Genomic DNA, 22966 nt, shown 5'->3' with positions numbered 1-22966 from the left:
TATAACTATTATCACCATCATAATCACCATTATCACCATCACCACTACCAACATCATGATCATCGCCATGATCACCACCATCATCACCATCACCACTACCACCATTATCATGATCATCACCACTATCATCACCATTATCACCATCACTACCACCGCCATCACCATAACCATTATCACCATCATGATCACCATCATCACCATCAAGATCACCATCATCACTACCACCAGCATCATGATAACCATTATCACCATCATAATCACCATCATCACCATCACCACTACCACTACCATCATCATGATCATCACTACCATCATCACCATTATCACCATCACCACTACCACCACCATCATCAAGATCATCATCACCACCACTATCACCACCACCACCACTACCACCATCACCATTATCACTGCCAGCAAAATCATCACCACCACCATTATCATCACCATCATCATCACCATCACTCTGAGAGTTCCCAGGCTGACTTGGCCCCAGGAATGAGTATTTTCATCCCAGCCCACCTTCCCTTGCTTTGAGTAGCCAAGCAGGTCTCCTCACAGGCATGACAGTCAAGATCCTGCCTGCTGGGCTGGGTCCCAAGGTGAACCTCTTGGTGGTGATACTTGTCTTTCCACAACACGACCTGAATATCCTCCCGGTTGTACCTTCTGTCACGTGATAGGAGTCCAGCAGGGACAGATGATTGCTTGTGCAGTCACGGGGGAAGTAGCTCCCAGCAGGGGAACCCAGTTCTGAAGCCTAGTTTTCAACCTAGAAATGTCCTATGCTCCTCCCAGCCACAGCAGATGAAATAAAACAAGACCACGCCTTCCACTAGTGAGCAGGCTGTTGTCCCAGAACAGCCACCGGTTTCTCAGGGGAGGGGTGGGAGGTAGACACCAGCCCACACCAATGCCTGGATAGCCTTTAGGAATCAGGGTGTGTTTCTGAGCCCGAGTGACCTGCACAAAGACTGCAGAACGTTCTCATGGCACAATGTGGGTTTAGGCCCCCTCAACTAATCCTGCTCTGTTTATGAAGCTCCAAGTGAAGACCCTATCAGGCAGCTCTGGAGAGCCAGGGCCTGCTGTGCAGGTGTCATTAGGGGCTGTTAGGGGCCCTGTAACCTGATTCGCATAGGCACCTGAGGCACTGCTGGGCACCTGAGCCACGTGGCTGTTTTCACCCCAATGCCCCTCCCCAGGGTTCCAGCAGCCTTGTGCCTCTCACCTTGTGGGCCTGGTCCAAGGCCTGTTTCCGGTAGTCCAGCTCCTCATCCAGGTAGCCCTTCTGCTTACTGAACAGCTCCTGAAACACAGGAGGACCATGTCTCTGTCTCGGATGTCCCACCTGCAGCACCGAGCCGCAGAACCTCAGGGAAGGTGTCACCAACCTTCTCACTCTCCAGATCCACCATCTTCCGCTGCAGTGCCGCCTCTGTCTCCTCAATCTGCTGGAGCCACTGGGCACAAACAGAACAAGCAGGACAATGACCCCTAGAGTCTCCCACCCCAGCTTGTGGAGACAGCTGGGAGAGAAGCCAGGGCAGCCTGGGTCTTCCTTCCTCTTCTCCTTAGGGAGGGGAGAGCTCAGCCCTCTCCAGGGAGTTGGGGCTGCGCTGGAATCATGGCCCTGCCCCTCCCACCCTTCAGGTGTCCAGGAAGCCTGCCCCTGACACCACCTCCAGGAGAGAGGAGACACTGGCTTGGGGCACTGTGGGAGAGACATATCTGCAGAGCTCTGCCACCACAGGCAGGGAGGGGTGGCCTGTTTCTCCAAACCCCTATGTGCCAGGAGCACCCCTTCTCCTTGCTGTGGGAGGCCCAGCCCACCAGGCAGGTCAGGGCCAGTGGTGGGACTAGGAGCAGGTGGTGGGCTGGGTGGCTCCAGAAGGGGGTCAGAATAAGTTGAACAGAGAATGCTGCCTGCACACTCACCACACCTTCCCGCCTTTGGGAGGAAACCCAGACAGGGTTGGTGTCAGAGCACAGTGGAGCTGAATCTGTCCTTTGCAAACATGCACAGTGGGTGCTGTCTGACCTGAGTATGCCAGATCTCCCAGGGCAGACGGGGTTTAGTGGACCCCCCAAACCCGGTCCTGCAGGCCCTCCTCCCAAGAAGATCACCTTCTCTGAGCTGAGCAGGGCAGGAGACCCCAGGAGCCCGGCCCTCTCCCAAGTGTCCACACAGCTGCTCTTACCTTTTCGGCCAAGGTCAGGACTGTCCTGGCTTGTATGACAACCACCTGCTCCTCATTGGTCAGGTTCTGCACCCAAAAGCAGAACACAGGTGCGGTCAGAAGCAGTGCCTTTGGGGGTGAGGGTGAGTGACGGATGCATGGGGAGGCTGACTGGGGACGCCTGGGTGCCGAGTCACAGCTAAAAAGCGCTTTGACTGACATCTCCCACCCAGCATCTCTGACACCCTTGATTCTCAAGCTTGTTCCCTCCAGGTGCTGTCGATTTTGTTTTCTCTCATCCTCCCTCTGCTGGTAACCACCAGGTCTAGGTAACCAGCTGAGGCAGATGCATATCCACTGCTCAATGCAGGCAGGTTGCCATGATATCCCCAGCAGCAGCTGCTGCTCCACCCAGCTTCTGTCCCCTTCTGTGTCTAAAGCCAGCCTCTGCATATGCACCTGTGGTTATGAAAACACCACTTGGAACAGTGGAGGAGAGACCACACGTTCATGGCTGTGAAATGGCTGAATCCCTGGAAGGTTTTGTCTTTTTACGCATGTTTTATTCATGCTTCCTTCCCACCTGAGGGGACCCTGGGTGGCCCTTCTGGGTAGGGTGATTACGGCTTTGGATGTGGGCACCTCACACTCTCAGACTCCACTGCAGCCTGCATCCAGACCAGGGCTTCCTCGCTCCAGCTCATGGGTCAGCTGGGGCTGGGTGCCCGGTCCCTGCAGGGAAGGGAGGCCCTTGCTCCTCTCCCCAGAGCCTCTCTGATTCATGCCAGCTTACTCCAAAAGCCCTGTCCATGCCATTCTCTCCCTAGAGTGCAAGCTCCCTAATGGCAGGCAACTCTTGCTGTCCCCCATCCCCAAAGTCCTCACGGATCTCCCCCACCCCCAAAGTCCTCACAGGTCTCCCACAGAGGGGAGTCAGGCTCAGTCTGTAGTCCATGGTGGGGGCCAGCTGCACTCCTGACTCAGGCAAGAACCTCATCCTGCACGGCTGGGGCTGGGTGCCCTCATCTCTCCTGCCCTGCTCCCTTCTCCCATGGCAGGGCTAGGCAGGCCACAGACTTCTCCCAACACTTTAAGTTGAGGAGGCTGAGCAGTTGGCTTCAGGGTGATGGAGGGAATCTACCCGATGTGGTTAAGCCACAAGGTGCATGTGAAGCTTGCTCAACACTGACTGCACAGACAGGCTTGAAGGGATGCAGTCAGCCTGCTATCAGGAGCTCCCCAGCATCTCCACAGGTCCCCTGAGCTTAAGACTGACCATGAGCCCTCCAGTCCCCAACCACCTCCATCCCTGGGCTCTGTGATGATGGCCTCAGATGCTGCATGATGACTGCAGGGCCGTCACACTCAGTGGCACTCTTGGTGGACAGCTATGGGGCTGGGCAGGAACCCTGAAATAGGCCTGGGCGGGGCTGGATGTCCCCAACTCTGCCACTACATCAGCTCTGTGACCCTGGGCAGTACCTCTGGGGACTCAGCTTCTCCAACTATGAATCAGAGAGTTGCCCAATACAGTTCCCAAGACCTCATGAGGGGGCTGATACCCCTCATGGACCCCAGAGCATGTCAGGTCCACGGCCACCCTGCTGTGACTCTTTGGCCACCTGTGACCACAATGGAGCCCCCAGGTCTGAAAGAAGCCGACCCATACCCAGAGCCTCCCTGCTGAAAGCACCCCTGCCTCGTGCCTCACTGCTCCCCAGGGGCTGGGCAGGCAAGGGGAGAAGGGAGTCCTCTGATGCAGTACCCTGGATGGAGGGAGTAGATAATGAAGGTAGGATGATGGATGGATGGATGGATGGATGGATGGATGGAGGGAGGGAGGGGCTGTGGATGGATGGAAGGATAAAGGATGAAGGATGGAAAGATGGATAAATAGCTTATGGAGGATGGATGGATGAATGGTGGATGGAGGATGCATGGATAAATTATGGAGGGTGGATGGATTGATAGATGGATTCTGGAGAATGGATGAATGAATGGAGGATAAAGGATGAAGGAAGGATGGATGGAGAATGAATAGACAGATTATGAAGGATGGATTATGGAGGATGAATGGGAGATGGATGGATGGGTGAAAGGTTAATGAGTAGATGGTAGATGGAGAAGGAACGGATGGAGGATGGTGGATAGAGGACAGATGGAGGATGGAGAATGGATGGATTAGTGATGATGGATGGATAGAGGATGGATGGACAGATTGTGGATGATAGATAAATTCATGGATTAAGGATGATGGGTGAAGGATAGATGAAGGATGGAGGATGGATAGATGGATTATGGGGGATGGATGGATGGATTGCACAGGATAGATGGATGGATAGATATAAGACAGAGCTTGAATGAAGGGCTAGGTAGATGATGCATTGATGGGTAATAAATGGATGGAGAGCACAGGATTAGTGATGGACGAATGAAAAGTGGGATGAAGGGGTGCATTTACTTTGCCCACTCAGTAATTAACATTCTTTCAAGGAGTTGCTATAGAAATTGGAACTCTGCCCCAATGAAATTTAGGGGTTATCTATAGAGTCCCCCAAGCCAAGGAAGTGGAATCCCTAAGGGTCTTGGCTTGTCTAAGAGCAACAGCCCCCCCATCCTCACGGCAAGTATGGAAGGGCTGAGAGAGACCCCAGAAGCTGGACAATGTGATGGGAAGTGCTGTCAGCTGGAAGAACCAGGTGTGCACAGCAGAGGTCCCAGTGGGCCCTGGAGCAGTGTGAGGAAGCCTCCGATTCTGAGCTGGCTCTGGGCTGCGGGAAGGGTCTCAGGCAGTGTGGCCCATGGCAGGGCTGTGGGAGGCTGGCAGGACTCCTGGACCCCAGAGGGGCAGGGCTGGGCTGGGGGTTGTGGGTGTGAGGGGCATGCACAAGCCAGGAGAGCAACATACACTTACGGCGTTATCGCCCAGGATGTCCAGCTTCTTCATCAGCTCCGCGACCACAATGTCCTAAGGCACAGAGGACAGGCAGGGGTGAGCGGCCACGGGTGGGCAGAGAGGGCGAGGCAGGGCGGCCCAGGGCATGGGGCGGGGCAGAAGGGGCGGGGCGGGGCTCACAGTCACGCCTTCGGCCTCGCAGTACACCTGGAGGGGGCTCTTCCCATCCACGAAGGGCGTGTGGTGGAAGTTGATGGCGGGTGACTTCCTCTCCCTCTCCTAGGACAGAGGGGCAGAAGGGTGAGCCGCTTCCTTCCCATCCCTTCCCTCCAAGAGGGCTGTGCTGGGGCCTGAGGAACATGGGCCAAGACCATGGAACCAAGGATCAACACAGCATTTATGAAAACCAAACCGCAGCAGCAGCCATGGTGGCAGAACTTGCACTGGACCTGGACCAGCCCACGAGGACCGCGCCCCTGTGTATTCGCCGACCCCCAGATGGGCGGGGCAGAGTTCATCACACCCCGGTCACATGGCCTGGGCAGTCCCCACCCTGAGCCCACGGCACATCCCTCGGTGAATCCCAGGGGCTATGGGGAGGATCGGGGAGGGGCTGCAGGTCGCATTCCGTGCAGGTCTGACCAGAAAAGCCTCTGGAGGACACAGGCCAGCTGTGCTGCCACTGTCCCCACAGGCAAGCCCATGTGGCCGAGGTCATCCACACATGGAGTGACCGCACAGCTGCCCGGTCCTCCGGCGGTGGACGGGAGGGCTCTAAGAGGTGGCTCCAGCTGGACTCCGAGGCTTCAGGTGCTGGCCTGAGATGGAGTCCTCGGGGGGGTGTGTGGTGCTCGGCAGGGGCGGCCCCTGTGTGGGCCACTTCCTCCCAGCCCCACAGGTGGACTGCTCTTACCATGAAACAATCACAGGGACGTGGCTGCCCACACCCGGCCTGAGCTGCCTGGTGGGATCCCCCTCCTCCCTCCTCCTGTGCAGGTCATGGCAGAGGACACAGGGCCAGGGATGGCAGAGCACAGGCAAAGGGCTCCCAGTCACCGTATGGCCCCCACTGCCCTCACTTAGGGGCAAGAAACAAACGTCTGCTGGCCACCGAGGCCTTGGCACGGCTGCACACCAGCTGCAGCAGGGCCACGGGGGTGGATGGAGGACGGACATGCTGGCTCCTTGGGGGCAGATGGAGGACGGACGTGCCAGCTCTTCGGCCCACAGATCTGGAGCAGATGCTGCACTGTCACCCGTGGTGTTTTGTCTTGTTTCCCTGCATGACACTGAGCTCCACAGCCCATGTTCCCCATTGACACGTGCTTTGGGTGGCTGGTGTGAAGAGGTGGCGATTTACAGCCATTTGCCTCTTTCCTCCCTGAGCCAGCCTTTTGGGTTCATGTTCAGGGGTTTATGTGGGTTAGGAAGGCTGAGGACTGGATCCCTGACACGGCCACAGGCCACAGTGCCGGCCATCGGCCCAGCTACCTCAAGCTCCAGGATCCTGAACTCCAGCAGCTCGTTTTGGTCTCTGGCATCCTGCACCTCGTGTCTAAGCCGAGCCTCTTCCATCTCCATTTGTTTGATCTGTAACATAAAAGATGCATGAGGTGAGGGGTCTGGTTCTCTCTCACCAGAGGTCTTGGAAGGACAACTCCAGGATGACTGGCCAGCGGCTGACTGGACAGCGGTTGACTGGACAGCGGCTGACTGGACAGCTGCTGGCTGTCGGGGAGGCCAGTTGGCTGGCCGGGTGCCCAGCCCTGGAAGCTCCTCACAGTCCTGGGTATGTTTGGGTCTGTCCTAGTGAGATGGCCCAGCCATCCGGTGGTGGGTGGGGCTGGGCAGGCAGCACCGCATACCACAAGCCAGGAGCCTGGAGGTCGTAGTGGGGCCCTGAGCCTGGGTAAGGATAAACGTCTCCAACAGGGGCTGTGCACCGCAAGCCCGGAGCCTGGGGGCCTTAGTGGGGCTCTGAGCTAGGATGAAGAAGGGAGGTCGTGGAGGATAAATGTCCCAAGTGGCTCCCCTCCCTGGTGCCCCTTGGAGCCCAGGCTGTGCCCAATGGAAGGGGTGGGTACCGTGGTCACCTGGCCACCAGAATTCACTTGGCTAATTAAGGGGTTGTTTAAACAGAACCAGTTGGGAGTAAACCGGATGCAGGAGTCCCCCATCCCTTCCAAAGGGTAAATGACATGGCCCATGGCACGTGTCCTCAGCAGCCTCATGGGGGCAGGGTCCACCAGGGGCAGACAGCTGTGTCCATCCATTCCCTGGAGCTGAGTGTGGGGGACTGAGGGAGCAGCTCCGATGCTCAGGGGACCAAGATAAACTCAGGAGCATTGCATCCTCAGAGTGAGCCAGCTCAGTGGGAGCTGGACCCTCCCGCAGGGCCAGCTGAGTGCCGCTGCACAGTGGGCCTGCCATGGAACACCTGCAGGGCCAGGAACGTGAGCCACTCCCATGTAGCCAGAGAAGAGCATGGCTCCAAGTGTGCACATGGGCATGTGTGTATGTGCACAAGCATTTCCGTGCGTGTGCCAGCATTTCTGTGTGCATGTGTTCAAGTGCGCATGCAAACATTTCTGTGTGTGCCCATGTTCAAGTGTGCATGCAGGCATTTATGTGTGTGGGTGTTTAAGTGTGTGCCCTTAAGTGCATGTGAATCTCTGCCTATGCCAGCATTTACTTGGCACACACAGCATTGTGCTGAGCCCTGTGGAAACAGCTCTTCTAATTTAAGAGATGTCCCATGTGTCCACAGGAAACATGGGGGTGTCGTTCGCCATTCAAGATGTGAACCAAGCCTAAAGCAGGACCCCCAGAGGGCATGACCGGCCATGGGCTGACAGCAGTGCAAGGGCTGCGTTGGATGTCCGTTTGTCTGAAGCTCTGTCCTGCTGGCACACGTCAGACTCGTCAGCCAGGCAACCCTGGCTTCTCCCCAGAGGGCCGCACCTGCCAGTGTGAGATATTGCTGCCTCCTCAGGACACCTGTCCCTGCCCATGGACAAGTGGGGCAGGGGTCACACAGAGCACCCCTCACCCGTGTGTGGTAATGACAGCCCTGCTGGCCCTCCTGCCCCTGGACCCATAGCCAGTCCTGCCTCAGACTCGGGCCACATCACCTGCTCCCACAGTTGCGGGGTGCACCCCTCTTGGGATGGCCCTGGATTGCCCAGACCTAAGTCTAGGGCCCTCGGTGCTGTGACCCCCTCTTTAACCCAGTGCATGGAGCAGCTGAGCCAGGTGGGCCTGATGTGGCGGGGAGGTGACCTGAGAGAAACCTACACTCCCTTCCCTGCACCCCAGGTAGAAGCTAAGGCCACTGAGAGCAGCCTGGCCGCACATTGCATGTTCTGATCTGTTTTTCATGTGAGAAAGTCTTCCAGGCCGGGCGCGGTGGCTCAAGCCTGTAATACCAGCACTTTGGGAGGCCGAGACAGGCGGATCATGAGGTCAGGAGATCGAGACCATCCTGGCTAACATGGTGAAACCCCGTCTCTACTAAAAAATACAAAAAACGGCCGGGCGCGGTGGCTCAAGCCTGTAATCCCAGCACTTTGGGAGGCCGAGACGGGCGGATCACAAGGTCAGGAGATCGAGACCATCCTGGCTAACACAGTGAAACCCCGTCTCTACTAAAAATACAAAAACTAGCCGGGCGAGGTGGCGGGCTCCTGTGGTCCCAGCTACTCGGGAGGCTGAGGCAGGAGAATGGCGTAAATCCGAGAGGCGGAGCTTGCAGTGAGCTGAGATCCGGCCACTGCACTCCAGTCCCGGCGACAGAGCGAGACTCTGCCTCAAAAAAAAAAAAAAAAAAAAAAAAAAAAAAAAAAAAAAAAAAAACAAAAAACTAGCCAGGCGAGGTGGCTGGCGCCTGTAGTCCCAGCTAGTCGGGAGGCTGAGGCGGGAGAATGGCGTGAACCCGGGAGGCGGAGCTTGCCGTGAGCTGAGATCCGGCCACTGCACTCCAGCCTGGGCAACAGAGCGAGACTCCGTCTCAAAAAAAAAAAGAAAGAAAGTCTTCCAGCCCACAAAGCCCGGGCCAGGGTGGGGGTGGGGGCAGGGCATCACTTTGGGAGCCTCTTGTCATCCGGGGCCAAGACAGCCTGGACCTGGGTCTGCCAGGTGACGCCCTGGCAAAGTCTCAAACACGCACTCGCTCAACCAGGCTGGTCCGTGGGCTCTTCCCTGAGGACCCTCCAGCTTCCCCACAGGCGTTGCTGGAAGGGGACTTCCCTGACCCAGCCATCTGTCATGATGCTCCAACCACAGAACCATCAGCACAACAGGACACGAATGGAGATGCTGCTGCAGACAGGGGCCTGCCTGGACCCCGGAGAACAGGCCCCAGCTCCTCTCTCCGGGCCGTCCTGACGGGGTCCCGCAGGAGGGAGCAGAGCAGAAGGGGCCTGTGGCAGAGCCATTCAGAAGCCTCAGCCCTTGCTCCACCCTTCAGCCCTGCAGGGACCACTGCAGCCCCCAGGAGCATAGAGCAAGTCCTGCCAGGGTCTCCAGGGATTCGGGGCTCACCTTTTCCACAAGCTCTTGATTTCTCCGGTACAGCGCCTGCTTTTCTTCAATCCACTTCATATCCTTGAAAATTGAATGGAAAGAAATAAAGACACTGAGAGAGGAACTCATAACTAACGTTTAAGTCGTGATGTGGCAGACCAGAGACCGGTCTGGTCAACGTGGCACAGCCCCGTCTCTACAAAAAATACAAAAATTAGCCGTGCGTGGTGGCACATGCCTGTGGTCCCAGCTACTCAGGAGGCTGAGGTGGGAGGATGGCTTGAGCCCACGAGGTCGAGGCTGTAGAAAGTTATGATCGCACCACTGAAGCTTGTCTTCAGGTGCAGCCAAATACTTCCCACCCACGTGTGCCCCCCACGCCCGCACAGGTGGCTGCAGGCTCACCTGCCCCTGCTCTGCCAGGGCCTTCTCCAGGTCCTCGATCCGTGCCTGTGCCCTCTGCACTTCGGCTTGTAGCTGCTCACGGGTCTGTAGGACGGGAGGAAAGATACATCAAATTTTCTCTAAAAGCCAGACAGACAGCACACATACTCGCGAGACGTCAGAAGGGTCTGTCTTTTGGTTCAGTTCATTGAGAAGTGACTGTTCTCCCTTCCTTTGGAAGAGACGCTTTCTAAGAGAGGGAGAGCTGGTTTTTGTTGTTGCTGTTGTTTTGTTTTTCTGAGACAAGGTCTGGCTCTGTCATCCAGGCTGGAGCTCAGTGGCACAATCTTGCCTCCCTGTAACCTCTGCCTCGCGAGCGCAAGTGATCCTCCCACCTCGCCCTCCCGAGCAGTTGGGACCATAGGCGTGCACCACCACACCCCGCTAATTTTTGTATTTTTTGTAGAGACGGGGTATCACTGTGTTGCCCAGGCTGGTCTCAAACTCCCAAGTTCAAGCAATCTGCCTGCCTCAGCCTCCCAAAGTGCCGGGATTACAGGAGTGAGCCACTATGCCCAGCCCTGGAGGGAGAACTTTAAGCCTTATTTGAAGCAAGAGATCTCACTTAGATTCCAAGGGGAAATTCTGCAGGTTAATTTTGAGGACTTGTTAAGAGAAATCTTTGTTTACAGGATGACACAGCCGATGAGGATGACTGACGCCTAGTGTGTGCTCAGCCCTGCCAGGTGCCGGCCAGAGGGCTTTATTCGAAGGACTCTCCACATGGACCTGCTGGAAGCCCCAGGTGGTGCGGCTGCCTGTGCAGGAGCTGCCTCGGCCCAGGGCTCGCTGCCTTCCTGAATTTTGTGTTCCTTAACTGACTCCCAGAGCCCGCCCCACGTCTGCAGGAAAAGCCCTGGTGCTTTCCCTGTCAGCATCCTGGTTTGAAGTCCCTCCCGAGCGCCACCAAGGCTTCTAGCCGAGGTCTGAGCCACCTCCCTTAATTCAGTTTGCTCTGGTGGCTCCGAACCATGGGGCGTTTCACCCCACGGTGGCTCCTGCTCTCTCCGGGGATAGCTTCCAAGAGAGGGGTGCATTTCGGGACAAGGCACAGGGTCAGAGGAACCATCAGCTGGGGTGGGGGATGGATGAAGGCGTGGCCTGTGGTGCCCCCGGAGTGCTGGGTCCCAGCTCCCTGCCCCCAGGCCCTCCTGGGCTCCTGCCATCACCCTGGCCTCTTCCGTCTCTTAAGGGGTTACAATCATGGGTATGAGCCCTTGGGTTGGAGAACCCTCAGCAGAGGGAATTCTAGCGAGTCCTAACCCTGCTTCCAGACAGGGAAACGGAGCCCACAGAGGGCTGTGGGCCCCCCGCAGCCTCAGGACCGTGGCAGGGATGGGCCTACATCCATGTCTTCAGACGCTTGTCCTCTCCCACCCCCTTCCTTATCCTGAGGCTTCCTCGACTTCCACAGTGAGGAGTGATATTTCCAATTATAATACAGAATCAGACTGTGGGATGCCGGCTAGTCTACTTTCTTCATTAATCTTTTCTGTATCTTCCAATTTTTAAAATAACCATGCAGCCCCTCTTGGCATCAGATTTTCCTCTGATTCTAAATGACATTAAAACATTTTCACATGCAATTTGGACATTTTCACTCTCTAAGCAAAGCTTCTGAGTTCTGCGTTTTCATGTGGCCCCCGAGCAAATGTTTCTCTGGCACCTGACAGGAAAAAGGGAAGGCAGGATGCTTCCTCCAGCTCCCCCAGCTCCTGGCGAGCTTGGCCAGGAGGATGCGGCTGCTGCCCCACCCCTGCTGTGAGGGAGAAAGGCTGGGCCTGTGAGGCTCTGGGCTGTCTCGGGGCTGCTGTGCTTTATGATGCTCTGAACCAAGGCTTTGACTTTTTCCTTTCTCCAAGGGTCATGCAAAAATTAAGTCAAAGTGAAAGCAGAGATATTTAAAGTCCCCAGTTACACAGACAAATCTCTCCGAGCCTGAGGAGGGGGAGTCAGGCCTCCCCACTCAGGACAGGAGGGGGGGGCACGGAGGGGCAGAGTGCTCTCTCAATTTTCACAACAGACATCCCCAGTGAGGTGCCAGGAAGGCAGGAGGGAAACCAGCCATGTCACCAGGGTGGTCTAGGTGGACAGAGGGTGAGGCCGGCGGCTCCCTGGGGGCACTAGTGTGGACCACACTGGGGGTGCTCTGTGCACACTCTCCCCTCGCCCCAAGAGGTCCATTCCCCACCCAGCTCAGCCACCCTAAGTTGCAGAATTGCTGGACACTGGCGTCTTTGGCCCTGCAGGGTGGTTGTGGGGTGGGGGAGGCCGACGGGAACCCCACACCCCACAGCTGCCCGCTCTGGAGAACCCCTCAGCTCCCCCAGAAAGCAGCCCATCTCGCTGTGAGGGGTACCAGGTGCAGGTCCTTCAGCGGTTTCCCCTCCAAGCCTCAGGAAGTGGGGGGGGTGGCGAGAGGACCCCGACCTATGACCCACGCTCTCCCTACAACGCTTGGTGCCTGCACTACCCCCCGCGGCCCGCAGAGGGCACCAGCCAGCCACACTGGGGCCTTTCCTGGGGGACGACGACGCTAAGGTGAGCCAGGGAAGCAGGTGGAGAGACAGGGCCGCTGGGATCCTGCCCAATGGGGAGGCCGGGGGAGAGGGTCCAGGGCCAGGGCAGGTACAGCCTGCGTGAGCATGAATGACCTCCGCAAGTTTCAACACTGAGCTCGATGCTGCCATGGGTCATCACCATGCTGCCAAGAGCAGGAGAGGAAGTCTGGAAGGAGACCCACCCTGGGCGTTGTGGGCCCCTTCCACCACCACCATCCCATCTCCCCCAAGACACTCACACCTGTGCCTGGCACTGCTCTGGGCCAGTCCCTCCCACTTGGGCCAATTTCCAGCACCGGACTCCTCAATCCCTGGTTTTGATTGGCCTCCATGGGCACCATCAGGACCGGAGGCAAAGACAGGAGAGGAGGGGCTCAGGCCCAGGAGGGATGGCGAGAGAGGTGTCCCAGCCCGGGCCATGGGGTCAAGCGGGAAGGCACAAGGGGGCCCGGAACGCGCGCGGTGGAAGTCATGTAGACCTTAACTTCTCGCTCTGCATCCAGCGTCCCTCCGACCTGCTCCTGCAACAAGGCGTAGGCGCGCTGCAGGGCCTGGTACTCCATGGTCAGCTGCCGGAACCTCAGCTCCGTCTCCTCTTTGGCCATGCCCTGGAGAGACACGGATGCCACACCCGCAGAGACGCAGCGTCAGCGGCCAGCACCTCCTCCGGCGGTGGGGCCCCGGGGCTTCTCTTCTCCCCAGACATCAAATGATGTGTGTGTATGGGGGGTCTCTCTAGCAGTGTGAGGGAGGGGACCCACTCCAGTGTGCAGGGAGGGGCGGCTGCCTGGGGACGCAGTGCTGTTTGGAGAAAGGTTTTTCCTGGAGAGGGAGCACCGAGCCCTGCAGTGGGATCTGAGCCGGCTACACGGCCGAGGCCAGGGTGAGACTGCTGGGCTGGTGGCCGTGGCCAGGGGTCAGCTGCGGCTCCCGCTTGCCAGCCAGGCTGCCCTGACCCAGCAGACCCTCCGTTACCAACCAGGCCTGCACATGCTCTGCTCTGCTGAAATGCATCCTGGAAAGAAAGCTGGGCTTTGTGAAGGGGGTAAAGTACCCCAGGCAGCACGTCTCCTCCCAGGCGCACTCCTGCAGGCTCGCCCTGCTAGCTGCAGTGCCCCCCGCCACCCCAGGGAGAAGACAGGTGAGCCTGGCCTTCAAAGGGTCCCAGTGGGCCCCCGGGGATGGAAGGGTTGCCCATATCCAGGAGTGACTGAGCCCAGAAACCTCGGCCTGGCCCAGTTCCCCTGCCCCACCCTGCACCTGAGGCTGTGCGAGAACGTCTTAGGTCCCTCAACAGGTCTGTGGCCACTGGGCCACCCTCCAGGGTCTGCCAAGGGAGGCCCAATCCTTGGCTGTGCCATTGGCTGTGGACCCCGCTCCTTGTCCCACGGCCACAGGGCCTGCGTCCCACAACGCCAAGTCCTAGCTTCCGACCTGGTGCTGAAATGGCTGCCTGGACCTGAGGGTAGCCATCCTTCTGGAAGAAGGGGCTGGTGGGCAGAAACGCCTGTGCCGTTATCAGAAAGAAAACTCCTGCTCAACACCCCCTCACCCTAATGTGCTTTTGGCACTAGGACCAAACTCCCTGAAGAGTGGTTCAGACCCTCCTGGGGAGGCCCCTCAGGAAGGGAGAGCTTGCCGTACCCCTGCACAGAAGGGGCGGAGGCTCAGTGGCAGGAGGAGGCAAGGTTTGGCCTTCATGGGAGCAAGAAGCGGGCCTCAGCCCACACCCTGAGCCACGTCATCGGAGCTTCTCACCATGTCCAAGCCAGCTATCAGCGGGTCAGTGCCAGTGAGGGCTGCCAAGGGCTTCCCTGTGAAAAGCTGGCAGCCCACACCCAGCCAAGCCCAGGACCCAGCAGGAGACCCTCATTACCTCCTCCAAGCCCAGGACCCAGCAGGAGACCCTCGTTACCTCCTCCAAGTCATCATCCGGGGTGCACGGGGTCTGGTCCGTCCTGTCTGTTTGGTAAGAGATGGAGGAACCATCGGATTCCAGGGAGGCCTCTTCATCGTATCCAAAGAAGGTCTCCACAACAACCGGCTTGTGACCGAAAGGCAACATGTCAGTTCAAACCAGACCCAGGCACAGCTGCCTTCACCTGCCTCCTCCTCCTGCTGCCCAACGGTGGGGGCCACAGCCCCACCCTGCAACACACTCCCGTCTCTGTCCCTGGCCGCCCTGGTGCAGGCCAAGGAGGTGGCCTGGGTGTGAGGAGGGCTCTATGGCAAGGCTGGCGGGGCAGGTGGGAGAGGGGCCTGGAGCCCCGTGGGTGAGCGGGTCCTGGACCTGCTCTCAGTGGTGGGGAATGAGGCCCTTCATGGGGCGCCGTCCCTGCACTTCCCTGAGGGTGGTGCCCAGGGTAACGGAATTGATGGTGGGTGCCTTCTCTGTGTGATCTCATTCCCAGTGATGCATTTCTGTTCTAATTTTTAAAGTTTCAGTCCTTGTCTGATTGGAATAAAAACAAAAACGGGGTCCTCCGCCAGCTGGTGTGAGAGGCCCTGCCTTCGGGGACCCCCCAGGTTCACCCTGATGTCTGCACCTTCACCCCTGCTTTCGAGAATCGCAGGGTTCCTCATCTGGGTTTAGAAGTGTTACAAAACGGAAAGCCTGCCATCTTCTCAGTCCCTTCTGCTGTGGCCACGGTGGCCTCCAGGTCTCCTCCCAGTTCTTCTGCCAGAACTTTCCAGCAAAAATCCCTCTAGGACCCCAAGGCCACCGGCTTCTCCTATCCCTGCCAACCGCTGGCCCCTGTCCTGTGTGCCTCCCCACGCCCTGCGTCCTCCCTTCGCAGGGCCAAGGCATCTGCTGGACACGTCCACATCCCAGAGGGGCCCTGAGCAGGGAAAGCCTGGACAGCTCCTCCTTCCCACCTTTCAGAGGGTGTCTGTGACCAAGGAGCATCTAACAACCTAACAACCTAACAGCAAAAAACACTGCTGACCACTGAAAAGCAACACACACACACTCACATACTCTCACACACACTCACTCACATATACACACTCACATACACACACATACAGACACATACAAACACTCACATAAACACACATACATATACACAAATGCACACACTCACACACACATACACACACACTCTTAACATAAAGCAGGAGATGAGTTAGGTGCTTTGGCAGCTGCTCCAAAGGGTCCCTTAATAAAAATCATAGTTTTATCACAAAGGATTCTACTGTAGAGAAATGACAGGTGTTCACATTTCCTGGGGACGTGGGTCTGCCCTGTGGGGCCTGTGGATGAGGCTGCTGCAGCCTGCAGGAGTGTGGGCCGAGGATGGTGAACGGCAGGACAGGTGAGCATGGGGTGTGTGCCACAGCCAGGACGAGTGAGTGTGAGCAGCCACAGCCGCCCGTCCTCAGAGCCATGCATCCCACGGGTCATGGGGACTCGAACCTACACGGGCGGTGAGGACGCGAGAGCCGCCACCTCTTCATTGCTAGTGTTGCTGGTACGGTTTTTACCAATTCCTATCTCCCCTTGGAAATTTGAAAGAAACAAGTTTACTAAAACTGATGAACAGAGTATTTACTTTGGGTCTTATTTTGGTCATTTCACAGTAACGATTTTTAGAAATAATAAAAATTTTCTTTTCATCTCCAAAGACTGACTCCTATTAAGCACTCACCAGCACGCTCTCCACACACATCAGCACACTCCACACACGCGGGCGTGGTCCTCTGCACACGCACCCAGCGTACTAGCGTACTCTCTACACACGCGGGCACGGTCCTCTGCACACCCTCTGGGTGTACTCTCCACACACACAGGCGCGGTCCTCTGCACACACACCCGCGCTCTCCACACACGCGGGCTCGGTCCCCTGCACACACACCTGGCGTACTCTCCACACACGCGGGCTCGGTCCCCTGCACACACACCTGGCGTACTCTCCACACACGCGGGCTCGGTCCCCTGCACACACACCTGGCGTACTCTCCACACACGCGGGCTCGGTCCCCTGCACACACACCTGGCGTACTCTCCACGCACGCGGGCTCGGTCCCCTGCACACACACCTGGCGTACTCTCCACGCACGCGGGCTCGGTCCCCTGCACACACACCTGGCGTACTCTCCACACACGCGGGCTCGGTCCTCTGCACACACACCTGGCGTACTCTCCACGCGCACTGGTGAGCTGCTCCTTACCTTGGGAAGTTTTGCCATTTTCTTTCTTTGCTTCCGGAATCTTAACAGCTTGTCCCGCTCCTGCAGAAGTCAGTTGAAGAGGATGTGTAAGTGGTGGAAGAGCTCCATCAGTTTCAGTCCATGGTTTACTGCCCCCGTCCCATCATTGGGATGACAGGGAAGACGGTGTCCGGGCTGGCTGTCCCCACACCACAGCAGGAGGCCCTGGCTCCAGCTCTGCTGCTCGGGGAGCTCCTGTCTCCAGGGTACACGGGCAGCTCCCCGGTGAAGCGGGCTCTGAGCTTGTCTTTCTCAATCGTCCACCAGCCCCTCCTTCTGAATGTATCTGGGGGCCACATGGGGCAGGTGACTTGAGGGGCACAGAGTTGTGGGAAGCTGGAAGGGACTCATGACCGGGGCCCCTCTGGACCCTGCAGGGGTGGCGTCCACATCTGTGTGGGGACTGATGCCCTCAAAATACTAAGGAGACCGGGGTCCTGCTGCTCTCCGGGGAACCCATGCTGCGGTTTCATGGCCGTGATGGTGAACCTCTTGGGCTGTGGCTGCCTGTCTGTGCTGGCCAGGGAGAAATGTATGGTGGGGTGAGCAGCCAGAGAAGGGCAGCCATCTGACCCTGGCCATTAACTCAGAAACACGGTCCCAAGCTGGTGCCGTCTCAACTGGGGCATCAGTGGGCATCCCTAGCTCCTGTCTGACCCACTCCGAAGGGCATCAGCCACCCGTGCATGGCCTTGGTCAGGTAGCACTGCAACAACAAAATCCACCCGAAAGGCTGCCACGGCTGCTTCTGTCTGGTCTGTGAGGAGCCCTGGGCACAGAACGGGTCCCACGGGTGACTGTGTGGAGAGCGGGGGCGTGGGGAGGTGGGCGCTGACCGTACTTACTAACACACTCTTCACATAGCCGGCGGTCTCAAGGGTCTAGGAAAGGAAGACAGCACGTCACAGAACTGCTAAGGGTCCCTGTTAGCCAAGCCCCTTGGGAGCCAGAGGATGGTGCCGTGGCAAGCAGCCCGCCAGGTACCTTAGATAGTTCATCTATGAGGTTTTGCTGCTCCACAATCTGAAGCTTCAAGAAATCGACTTCTCTCTCGTCCTGACTCTGATCAAGGTCGTTCAAGGAACTGGGTCTCCGTATGATTCCGGCTCTCTGTCTCTGAAACGCCAAGCAGCCCACATCACAAGTTGGGGAGTGAGGGGGTCTGGCTGATCACAGTGGGCAGGGGCTTCTCCCTCAACCCGCGCTGCCCACGCTCAGCTGCCTGGCTGGCGGTCTCTGCTCAGGCCTCAGAACAGCCCAGCTGTGAGGCCCTGGAGAAAGGAGACCCATGCGCAGGCCCGGTCCCGCAGCAAGAGCAGGTGTGTGCAGCCCGAACGGACACACGTGGGCCCTGCTGGTCTCCCAGAACGCATGGCTGGAGGGGATCGCTCAGAGCCCTGAAGCGGACACTGGGTTGTCTGTGCCCATTTCCCACCCGGCCACCGCTCCCAAATCCCTCCTGACTTTAACTCAGTGTGAAAAGAAGGGGCTTCCGTAGAGAGGGGTATGGAGGGCGCCTCTCCCCCACGTCCTGCTGAATGACTCGTTGGGTAAACTCTGGCTTCATGGCCTTCAGGGTCTTCAGGGCAGGGAAACGCAGTGATACTGGCTGACGGCCCCCCACTCCTGGCTCGTGGCCTTGGCTCGTGACACTGGCTCGAGACTTCCCACCCCTGACTCCTGCTCGGCGCTGTGTGCCAGGCCTCTCCTCCCCAATAGCTGGGACCCTGCAGCCTCTTACCACCCTCGCCCGGGATTTTCCGAGTTGGAGGCCGCCTGTTCCAGGCCCTCAAGTGAGACGTGGGCAAACAGGCCTGGGGAGGGGACGCCCCACAGCCGCGTCCTTCGCACGGTCAGGGCCTCCTTCAAGACTCCCTTCCCCAGGGCTGGGCTTGGCGGTTGCTCCCCCTCAAACATGCGTGAGGCCAGACTCCAGCAGAAGGCCTGATCGTCTGCCTGGGACTAGCTGTCATGTTGAATCTTGCATGGAGAAGGGAGAGGCTGCTGCCTGGAGCGCGGGTGCGGCCGTGGCCCCACGGAGCCCCCCACCCTCTCACCATTTCTATGTTCTCCTGGGTGACAAATTTTAACTTGTTTTCCATTCGGCGTAAAGCGTGAGACAAATCCTCATTCTTCCGACTGAGGCGCTTGTTTTTATCCAGCAGTGGCTTGTACTGACTCTCGGCTTCTCTTACACGCTTTAACTGAAAGACAAAATTAATTACGATTGTTCTTTAAGTGGCAGGTCTCCACACAGAGTCGGAAGACTGACCAGAGCTTGGGCTGCAACAACGCAGTTCCCAGCCCACTATTTGGAAAGTCCATGCCTCCAAGTGGCGCCCACTCGCCCAACACCCAGGTGAACCCAAGCTCAGGGCTGGGCTCGGCGTCCGGGGCGGGTGAGTCCCATCCCATTGACAGATGGGGATGAAGATGAAGACCAGCAGTACGGGGCCAGTGCTTTGTTTTGCCAAGAAGGGCTGTGGTAAAACTGCCTAGCCCACTGGACTCTTGCAGACACGTGACAGCTCATGTACCCTCCAGGATCTCGAGTTACCTGGAAATCTCAGTGGCTATAAGGACCAATGGTGACAACCCCACGAAGGGGCCGTGTCTGCACATCCTAGATCATCTGCAGAACAGAGAAGGCTTCCGTCTCCAGTAATGCAGAGCAGGGGTTAGTCAACCAGCCCTTAAAGGGTAAATGTGACTCCTACCTGTTTTTGCTAATAAAGTTCAACTGGAACACAGGAGACTTAGATGCAAGGCTGATCCTTGCAACCACCACTCCTTTTCACACGGAATTTTGAAAGTGAACTCCCCCCAGGTCCCTACCTCCGCAGTCACAAACCCCTGGGAGCCAGAAGCCCCCGCCCGCGCTCACCAGCTCATTCCTCTCTTCTGACAGCAAGGCGTTGCGGTCCTCCAGTTTGCGGATAATCGCACTTAACTCTGCAATTTTAAGCTGGAAGCGCCGGGCATCTTTTTCATCCAACTGCTGTTCCTAAAACAAAAATCAACTGCAAATAACTGTTCCTACACACAGGCCTGGGAAGCCTTTGCAGATCCCAGCACGCTACAGGAACCAAACCCCTGCCGCGGGACCAGCGCCTTCGCCTCCACCAGGCTGCCGGGAAGGTTCGGATCCCCCAGGGAAAAGGCACCCGGCCTAGCACCGTGGTCACCGCAACTGTGTGAGGTGACAGAACCGACGGGCAGAGCAAGAGACCCTGCCTCAAACACAACAACTGTTTTAAGATAGCATAAAGTAAAATAATGAAAAGGAGCAGACATATCTAGAAGTATGCAGATGGAGAGGGTGGGGACGTGCAAATGCAGAAACCGCGAGTGTGGGTGATGCCAGAAAGACGCCTCTCCCAGCTCCCAGCCCTCTGCCTGGCCCCTGCTGCTGCCCCTTCAGGAGGGTGTGTCCCCTGCCCGGCGGGGTGGGATTTCTCTGGTACGATGACATGAGCACAGGAAAGACACTTGTTGGAGACTTTCAAAAGAGGTGACCTCCCTCAATGGGACTTCTAAAGGGTCACTTTTGGGACCCCTGGAACTTTACTCAAAAATCGGTGGAAACGTTTGAATCCAGTTTCAAATCTCTCTGGAGTGAACGCCGTAGTCTACCGCACACCAGCAGGAGGGGCTGGATCTCATTCAATGAAGCTGTCTGAATGAGATCTTAAAATAATATTTTCTATTCTTGAGATGTCGCTGTCCTAGGACCGGCTCAGCTCACACACAGTTTTGTCCTCAAAGCAAATAAGCAGCATCCAGGATGGTCCTGGGCCCGACTCGAGTTCCTCATTCAACAGGTGCAGGAGAGGCTCGGGGTCAAAGACCCAGAAGGACCAGCTGGAGGGTCCCTGGACTTCAGATACCCCAGGGTGTCCCAGAACCACGACAAGGATGTGAGTGCAGAGCAGCAGCGAGGAAGCGGGTGGAGCTCAGCCCGGGGCGGTCGGCAGACCCCACACGGCAGAGCGGCCCAGGGAGGAGCAGAGAGTGGCATGATCACATGAGAAGCGGGTGGGAGGGTGACTGGTGATGCGAATGCCAGAAATCACCCTCGAGGGGCCAGCTGGGCACACAGTGGGCAGGGAGCCAGTGCGCCAGCCTTCCTGGGCCAGAGGCAGAGGCCGTGTGCTTGGAGATGGTGGCAGCGCATACCCAGCACAGCCTCCTCCCACCAACCCAGGGCCAGACCCCGGGCCAGCAAGTGCCATGGAGTGCAGCAGAAGCCTGAGGCTGGGGCCCACGGGAGGGTGACAAGGCTGGGGCCGATGCTACGCTGACAGGAAGGAAGGAGATGAGTCCACCAGCCCTCCAGGCCAGAGCCAGAGGAGCTGAGCACCTAGGGCCAGGCTGGGTGGGGAGGTGCCCAGGCAGGAGGGTGCTGGCTCGACTCGGGCTCTGGTCTCCTGGGGGAGTGGCCCATGCAGGGCCGTGCAGCCACATGGCCGGGTCTGTGACACGGTGTGGGCCAGCGGGCCTGGGTGGTGCTTACAGGGCTTCCCGAGTGGTCTGAAGCGTCTCCTGCACCGGCTGCATGAGGAAGTTCCCGTCTGGGGCTGCCCGGGTGCCGGTCGGCCTCTCGGACCTGGGACAGCTGCTCATCTAGAGCCTCTTTTTGGAGCTGCAGTCTCTGAGCTTGCCCGGCTTGAACCCCTAACTCTCTCTCCAGCACGAAGACTGCTCTGTCTTTAAATTTTATCTCCTCCATCTACAAGGAGAACAGAACACAATCACACAGGCGGCAGGACACGGATCTGCAGTTACCATAGAAATAAGCACAGCCCTGCCAGGCTCCGGGCTCTGAGACCAGAAGCAAGAGTGGAGCGTCCTGGACGGAGAGCAGGAGCCCTGGCCCTGGGCTGAGGCACGATACCCCGGCTCCCATCAGGCCCTGGCTCAGCCGGCTACACAGAGCTGCTGCCAGCAGGGGACTCCTTCCTGACGGTCCCCAGGCTCTGTGTGCTCCGGCACGGTATCCCATTCGGTGCTGTCCTGCTGGGGCCCTGGGTGCACATGGGGGTGGTGTTGTCTAGCAGAGTCGGCAGAAGCCACTTCCAGCTCCTGCCTCTGCTGTAGGTTGGACAGAGAGGAGGACACCCAAGTTACCCACACTCTGCCAATAGGAAGGTGCCATGGGCAAGATTCTTCTCTAAACAGGCAGGGGAAACCATGGGGAACAGAAACTCTGGCCTGAAAGCCAGTGCTACTCCTTCCCCAGCCCGGGCCCAACCCCCAGGGGAAGGTTGTGCAACGTGGGGGCATCACTGTGGTCTTTGGACACCGCCTCTCCATGCTTCTGGGCATGACTAAAAAGCTGGGACCCCACACAGCTGTCTTCAGGCAGCACCACATTGCTCATTAATCTGGCTGCAAGCTGGGGCTTTCAGGGTGAGACGGCAGCCCAGGGGCGTGCAGGACGTCTGCCCCGCCAGTGGCTGTGAGGGGTCGGTGGCCCTCCCCACCCTCCCTACAACGCAACGCTCTGTGCTCAACCCACAAAGGGAAGAAGCCCTTCCTTCTGGGGATACAGCAGCCGCAGCCTGCAAGCCCCCGCCCCGCTTCCGGGCAGGGATGCGCCAGCCAGAAAGCAGCACAGCCGACCAACGGCCCCCCACTCTTCAGACAGACACGCTCGGCACTTTGGACGTCATTATCCACGGCACTAGATTTACGAGAAGACAAGGTCTTCGGGGATGAACAGCTCAGTTTGAAATATATTTTCGAACAATAGAGCAGAATGGGATATCTTGCTGCTTTACTCATTGTTTGAGGTTTAAACAAGCTAATAAATCTGCTATCACTGAAGTTAGCTCGGAAACAAAGAAAGGAGATGTCTAATTAGCCCGGATGGAGCAAGTGATGAGCTGAACAGAAGAAAAGAAATCCTTAACTGCTAAATCCCCATCTTCTCTGCACACAGCAACACTGAAAGAGGCAACACAGTCAGTTAGCGGGAAGGGGGCCGGTGAAATAAGGGCGTGTCCATCAGCAGCTGTGCCTGCGGCCTGGCGCTCACACACTCAGACTCAAACAAGATTTTCTTTTATCAGGACCCCCTCACTCCCAGCTGCAGAGGCTGCCTGGAAACTGGAGAGAAGCCTTTGGGACGGTGGTCTCCAGGGCAGGGGGTG

The 22966-nt window shown here is 57.7% G+C and overlaps 1 protein-coding gene across 1 annotated transcript in view; it reads right to left on the bottom strand.

Annotated features, from left to right (window-relative positions):
* The window catches only part of JAKMIP3 (Janus kinase and microtubule interacting protein 3), a 115047-nt gene that overhangs the window by 12126 nt on the left and 79955 nt on the right, over nt 1–22966 (bottom strand). The window contains 16 exon segments of the mRNA XM_030940699.1: nt 1232–1309; nt 1395–1463; nt 2202–2267; nt 5089–5148; nt 5257–5355; nt 6568–6666; nt 9616–9678; nt 10003–10086; nt 13082–13210; nt 14518–14646; nt 16776–16835; nt 17660–17695; nt 17799–17930; nt 18872–19018; nt 19699–19818; nt 21328–21543. Coding sequence (XP_030796559.1) covers nt 1232–1309; nt 1395–1463; nt 2202–2267; nt 5089–5148; nt 5257–5355; nt 6568–6666; nt 9616–9678; nt 10003–10086; nt 13082–13210; nt 14518–14646; nt 16776–16835; nt 17660–17695; nt 17799–17930; nt 18872–19018; nt 19699–19818; nt 21328–21543 — 1587 coding nt within the window.

Source organism: Rhinopithecus roxellana, chromosome 11, assembly GCF_007565055.1.
Source record: "Rhinopithecus roxellana isolate Shanxi Qingling chromosome 11, ASM756505v1, whole genome shotgun sequence".
In the NCBI taxonomy this organism is placed as follows: domain Eukaryota; kingdom Metazoa; phylum Chordata; class Mammalia; order Primates; family Cercopithecidae; genus Rhinopithecus; species Rhinopithecus roxellana.
The sequence above is the reverse complement of the archived record's forward strand: the minus strand, read 5'-3'. Positions and strand labels throughout refer to the sequence as shown.